The 6701-nt window shown below is 41.2% G+C and overlaps 1 protein-coding gene across 3 annotated transcripts in view; it reads left to right on the plus strand.

The window, feature by feature from the left end:
* The window catches only part of abr (ABR activator of RhoGEF and GTPase), a 77399-nt gene that overhangs the window by 23465 nt on the left and 47233 nt on the right, over positions 1–6701 (plus strand). For 2 of the 3 annotated variants that reach the window (XM_057054764.1, XM_057054765.1), the window contains exon 2: positions 2490–2671. In XM_057054764.1, the coding sequence (XP_056910744.1) occupies positions 2490–2671 (182 nt within the window). Of the gene's footprint in view, positions 1–2489; positions 2672–4908; positions 5199–6701 lie in introns of those variants that run through there. The other variant, XM_057054766.1, reaches the window with a different exon arrangement.

A 6701-nucleotide genomic window follows, 5' to 3' on the forward strand; every position in this document is an offset into this window, starting at 1 on the left:
AAGGCTGCCCTGAGAGCCAAAAAAACCAACACAGCAGGGTTCTTAGTATCAATAAAAAACTTATTGCCACATGTTGAGAATTCCAAGATTTTGTCTTTCTTGGGCTTCAAAAGTAAAGCCAACAAAGTAAAGAAAAGTCAAAGAATTTGATTGCTAAAACACAAATATGTACACAATTGAAATGAACTAAACTGACCTTGTGTTCTGCTGCATTCTGTGGAGAAAAAGATAGAGTTCTGAATGAATGAATGAATGAATGATGAATGAATGAATGAATGAATGAATGAATGAATGAATGAATGAATGTCTTGTCACAAGGTCCCACCTGGTTGCCAGATGATAAGTGCATTAGATGGAAATTTTGGTTTATTTAAATCACCATCAAAGAGATTGTTATTCAAGACTCAAATGTCACATTTCAATGCCCATTGAGGACGCCAAAGAGATTTTTTTAAGAGTTCTGATAGCTGTAAATGCCATATGGACAAGGGAGTGCTATTCACTTTATTTAAGAGGCTGACTTTTCTATTATGGAGTCATTTCTACAATTTCTGTGTATTTTCAGAATAATATTCGCAGCTGTTTTTTCTGCATTCACTTCCTTTTTTATCAAATGTATTTCCACATGTGAAATATTTGGTCAGTCAGCTGCTGATGTGGATTAGTTACAGTCTAATGCGAGCACTTTTTCAGCTGCACAGCAGAGTGCTCTCTGCCTTGATTTACTCTCTCTGAAAGGTTTTCCATTGCCAGACAAACCATTCCTTATTATCTGGAGCCTCATTGATCTAACTCCATCAACACACAGCAGAGCACACCAATAATTGTGGAGCAATCATCTGTGGTGTGTGACATTTGAAGTGGAGAGCAGCAGAAGTCCACTGTAAATTTTTATTGTTTTCAAAAGCAGCAAGGTGCAGCTTGATATCAGCTTGGAAAATTCTACCAAATAGAATTTGCAATGAAAGCATGATCACCTCATCTTAAAAGACTTAAGTTAGTCGCTTTCTGTCCATTTTTCGAAGTGAGGGAAGACAGTAGATGTAGGCCGAGGTGGCAACACCACTATTCTACTTCTTTAAATGAATTTAATTTGACCCAAGTAGGATTTTAATCTAGAAGTGTTACTCCATAAATCCTTCGGCTAGCAGTGGCTACATGCAGAATAAGGTAGGATCCTGTGTGTGGCTCTGCCTTCCTCGTAGCTCTGTGGGCTCCTCTGTTTCTTTCTTTACACCATCTTTCCAGTTCAGCCACCATTTCTTGCAGAGCTCAGTCTGTTCCCCTTTACAAGGGGGGACTTTAATCATATGCAGGCTCGTCCTCTGATCTGACTATCATTGCGTTTACTTGAGATAACTATTTATTTTTGCATAGAAAACATGACAAGAGTATTTATTTCAATTTCTATTGACCTTTTACATCGTTATTGCAGAAAATACCTGTTTTTCCCTCAACCAGTGAATTCTGGAACAGCAAACCAGCATTTAGTCTACAACACTTCGGAACAGCATGCGTTCTTTACTGCTGCGCTGACATTTCACAAAAGTTTTTGGTGCTTCCTCCTGGTTTATGGCTGCTTTTGTATGCAACATTATTGCCTCAATTTGAATGAGCAGAAAAGGTTTATAACAGTGGAAGGGTACAGTGATTTTACTTCTGTTCAGTCTGCTGTCTCATTTTCAAACTAACACACACACCACCAACCTCAATGGATTTGTTTTCCATCCATTGAGGTTCCTGCGTGTGTCATTCAGTCTCTGTTCTTCAGTACCAGTGAGTCCAATCTTCCTCTGGTTTACTGTACAATTATTTTCTCGTGATGACAAGCTTGCTTCTGACCTCATTGATCTGCTGTCGGTTCTTCCTCCTCTTCAGTTCAATCCATTTACTTGATGTGGTGTAAAAATATGTGTGAGGCGTTGAACAATAATAACAGGCTGTGGCTGGTGACACAAAAAGGTTACTTTGCATAAAGTCGACAGTGAAGTATTGACTTTTTTTTTTTTTATTGTCATGGATTTGGATTGTCAGGATTCATTAGCAGATCGGGGCAGCCTGCATCAGTCACAGTGGGTGCAGATCAACATGCACACATGGGTCACACAAGGGTCTTGAATCTGAAAAACAAATGCACATCTGGGCAATAGATCTGAATGAGGAGTTCTATTTTGAAGCTCACATGTTCACGTTAGATTAAAAGGAACAGTCAGTAAAATCACATGTGCATGATCCCCTTTACACACAGAATTATGTTGTGTGTGTTTGACAGCAGGGTGGTGACTTATGCTACACTAGTTTTTTGATTTTAACCACATTTTCATCAGTGTTCAGTGAGCTCTGGACTATATTTCTGAATGATTTAAAGGCTGACAACAAGCTGGAGTCTTCACAGCCGTTTCCAGCAGTGATTTTTTTTCCCATCTATACTGAAATGCTGATATGTTACTTCTTCATCTCCTTTTTTACTTCCTCTCTTTCATCTCCAGACTTCAACTACAACACTGATGGGTATGAGGGGGAAGGTGCAGAGGACGGCAAGTCACAGGATGGCTCCGAGACGCTGCCCTACATAGATGAATCACCCACCATGTCACCCCAGCTGTGCGCACCCCAGGGGCCCGATGGAGAGGCAGTCTCGCCAACACCACCAGAGGGCCTGCCTCCAGGGGTAAGAGCAGCACACACACGCAGAAGGACTGGAAGACATTAATCAGCAGTGGTCCATCACATGAACGTCCACACACAACTTCATAACATCAGACAATGTGACAGATGGGAGCAACTTAGGAGTAACTAAGCAACATAAATCACCAGCTGAATGTTGGAGGTTGAGATGACACTGTGGGACTGACTGACCCACTTCACCTTGGCAAGAAGGTGTAAAAATCCATTTTGTTTATTTGTTGAAACAAGTCTTTGTCTTACCCATGACCAATGTATTTTTTTTAGTATTTGTAGGACATTTCTGCATTTAAATGCAGTAATTATCTTTCTCAGTTGTTCTTTAGTGTGGTCTTGTTATTTTGTTCCTCTGCTGAAACACGTACACTGTCAGGTGTCAATTACCTTTGGCCATTATTTGCTAGCGGTGGGTTTTAGGGTGTTCACACCAGACCTGACTGCATCAGATGTCAGAAGTTGACTGGGTGTCATTGTTAACGATCAGCCCCAATAACTGGATTCCTTGCAGCCCCCAGCAGGTGGTACATTCACTGTGTCCGGAAGTGACCATTGACCTATTTAGGCTTGAATGACACCATTACTTAGCAATGCTGGTTTGTGATTGAATGTTACATTGTTACATTTTCTGGGAATACATTGTTATTGCTCTGTAGTGGGTGTTGTTTGTTTGTTTGTTTAAAGTGCTAACACTGTGCATGTGAAGAAGAGTAGTTCATCTACTGTCTACTGTCTACTGTCTGTCTGTCATCTGTAGAAGCTGCTGCTGAACCGACACTTAGTGGTGCAGAGTTCATGCAAGAATTTTCCTGAAGTGAAAGGCCTAGTGGAGTTTTTGTGACATATATTTCTCATATAACAGCATGCAGACACACACACACACACACACACACACACACACACAAACACACACATCCTTGTATTTCTATCTTTGTGAGGAATTTCATGCCTTAAACACTTTGAAGTTGTGAGGACCAGCCAAAAATCTCCTCACTTTACTAGTAGAATAAGGATTTGGATATTTGGTTCGTAGCACACTCAGAAGCAAAAACAGCTTTAATATGTAGACTGCACAAATATAACAATGTAATGCCTTCAGAATGAAAACCTAGATGGACAGTGCTTTCAGACATCTGCTGTAGATTTGCTCTACTTTAGCAACTAGTTACTATACTTTGTCCCTTAAACTATCTTATAATAATCGAAATGCGCGGTGGTTTGGCTGTCTTTGGTAACTGGCTTACGCCTCTATGTGCTGGTCAATCATTTTAAATAAAACTTTGTCTCCATCTAGTGGTAGATTTTGGTTAAAACAAATTAAAAATCGTTCCAAAAAAGTTTCATTAACGCATACTAAGAAATGACTTTTCAACGCTTAAGCAATACTTTAAACATTTTATGTAAAAAAAAAAAAAATGATATGAGTTGTAAAATGAAATATTTTACGTGTTAATATCATAGTATATTTATAATTTCTGTACTCTAGTGGCAACTTTTCTGCCTTCTGAAGTCTAAAAGTATATTTCCTGTAAAAGCCCAAGCCTTGCTCAGTCAGGTATTGTTTCTGCTGACTTTGCAGCAGGCCTTGACTCCAGTGAGCTATGAAGGCAACCCTGACACTTCCATGACAGAATGCATACATTGATCCCTCAGAGTTCCAGCTTGAAAGTAAATGCCAGAGGTTTTCTTGGAGGTTTTCTTAACCAATTGGCTAATTTTCTCCTTTTGATGTTTGTTAATTTAGTACCTTTTATTTGTTTTTAGGAAAACATGAATAAATCAAGTTAAAATGTTTGATTTCCTTCTCTTCTGTCCCAAACCTTTGCATTTTCTATATGCACACTACCAAGTCTGTGCAGTAATCAGAATTAGCCACACTACAGCAGCACATTAGCCGGCTCCATGTCCAAGAGTCTCAGTAGATCAATAAAGAAACAATGGTCAGAGACAAGAAACGAAAAGTGAGAAATGAGCCCCTTAATGCTCTGCAACAGGGAGCCAGTGTGTGTTTGAGGTAGTGGACTGAAAATACAGAAGAATCAAATGAAAAGACTGAAGCAGATGAGATCCCTTGTGTGGCTCAGGCAGAAGAAGGCCATCAGGGAAGTGGCTGCACAGCGTCTGTTGTGAGGGGAGGGGCAGATTTAGAGGGAGGGCAGACCGCATCGACCGAGGTGGAACACACACTCGCGGTACACATACATACAGACCAGGAAGCCCAGCAGAGGAAGGGGGTGGTGCTGTGTAGGCGGGGTCCTCTCTCTTTCTGTCTTCGCGTCAGGACGACTTGTTCTGACGGGGGGGGAAAAACACTGATGTGTCCTGGCTAGCTCTGAAGAAAGGATTAGGCAGAAAAAGGAGAGGAGGTGGTTCAGGGGGGAAAGATAAAGGAGAGTATCATGGAGGAGGAAGAGGAGGAGGTGCTGTGCTACTTGGACAGGGTGTTGGAGGAGGAGGTGTTTGAATACGGAGATGGGGAGCTGGATCCCATCACCCCAGTGCATAGACAGTTCAAGGTGAGGCAGAAGCTGGATATGGGAAACCTCTCGCTCAACACACACACACACACACACACACACACACACACACAGTTGCTTGAAATGCTTCTGCTTAGAAAAATGTCAAGCCTGTGGCATCACTTTTGTGCATGAGTGTGCCGATGAGCCATCTGTGGCACCGTAGTGTGTGTGTGTGTGAATGTGTGTGACAGCCGATGGTCTCAGTGTGGCCTGACGAGGCAGCTACCGTGCAGCACATGACTTCTTACCCTGTCGCTTTTTAAAACTTTAAAACGGCTTTCTGTTTCAAATTGAAACTTCTGTTTTTGAGGGTGTTAAGAGGTGACTTAACCAACAGCAGCTTCCTGTACAGCCCACAGCATTTCTGTGGGAATATACAGCCCGGGGAGGACACACAGGGGCATGTTTGTTGGAAAAATCTCTTCACCACTCATGTATTTCCCATCTTGCCCTTTTCACCATACAGTACCTCTTTGTACAGAATAAGGGGGGGAACTCACACTGTTTGAAGTTGTACTTTCCCTCTTCCTGTCCTGCCTCTTTTCATTTTGGTGTGGTGTGTGTTTGCCACTGAGGGAATGGGCTTCGTGTTTGTTTTGACTGTCGCATACAGCTTCTGCATTAAATTAGAAAGAAATAAGAAGTGGATAAACCAAGCCTTTTAAAAAAGGTCTTCTCTCTCACTTCCTTCTGATTTTTATTATTAAATTTGAGCTCCTTTAAGGTGCTTACAATGGTTTTAAGAGCTTTAAACTTTGAAGGGCCAGGGAAATCCAAAGTTCCTCAGCTAATGGTATGAAAGTAGCTCACGAAAATCTTTCAGTTTGCTTTTAGCCACATGGTTCCTCTTCTGATTGCTTTGACTGTGTAGAGTGACCGACGCCATTAATCACATCTATCCATGGCTGCTTTTGATATTTTGGTACATGTTTTCATGAAGTGTTTTCATTTTCCTCTTAATGAGTGTGAACTCATGGCGCTGGAACTGCTATTATCCTACAGCTGAATGAATTACGGTAGTGGAATACACATATACTTATGACGACCTCGTCCTGTTGGTCACGATTCGGTTAAAAATTAGGTCAGCTCCTTCCGTGTCTGAGCAGTCAGCGTCAGCGTGCTGATATAAGGATCTAATTGTGTTAATCATTAATCTGTTCTGTTTTCATGGCTGTTCTTTGGCTCCTTGAAGGTGTCTAAATGTCACTGTTATTGACTCCTTTATCTTCAGTCACGGCTACAGACTCACCCTGACAGTATGGCCAAGACTTTTTTAACTTATTGTATTGCCATAAATTAGTAGAATAATCACATAAACTCTTTTAGTGGCATCATTGACAAATGAAGATTGTCTGTGAGGTGTGAACTTCAAAGTGTTTAAGGCATGTGAGGTGCTTGTGGCAACGGTATTTGATGCTATTTCACTGCACTGTTTGTCTGCGTAAGACAGAGAGAGAGAGACAAACAGAGAGACACTGAGTTAGGGTGTAATGTGAAAAA

The sequence above is a fragment of the Takifugu flavidus genome, chromosome 14, assembly GCF_003711565.1.
Source record: "Takifugu flavidus isolate HTHZ2018 chromosome 14, ASM371156v2, whole genome shotgun sequence".
Lineage (NCBI taxonomy): Eukaryota > Metazoa > Chordata > Actinopteri > Tetraodontiformes > Tetraodontidae > Takifugu > Takifugu flavidus.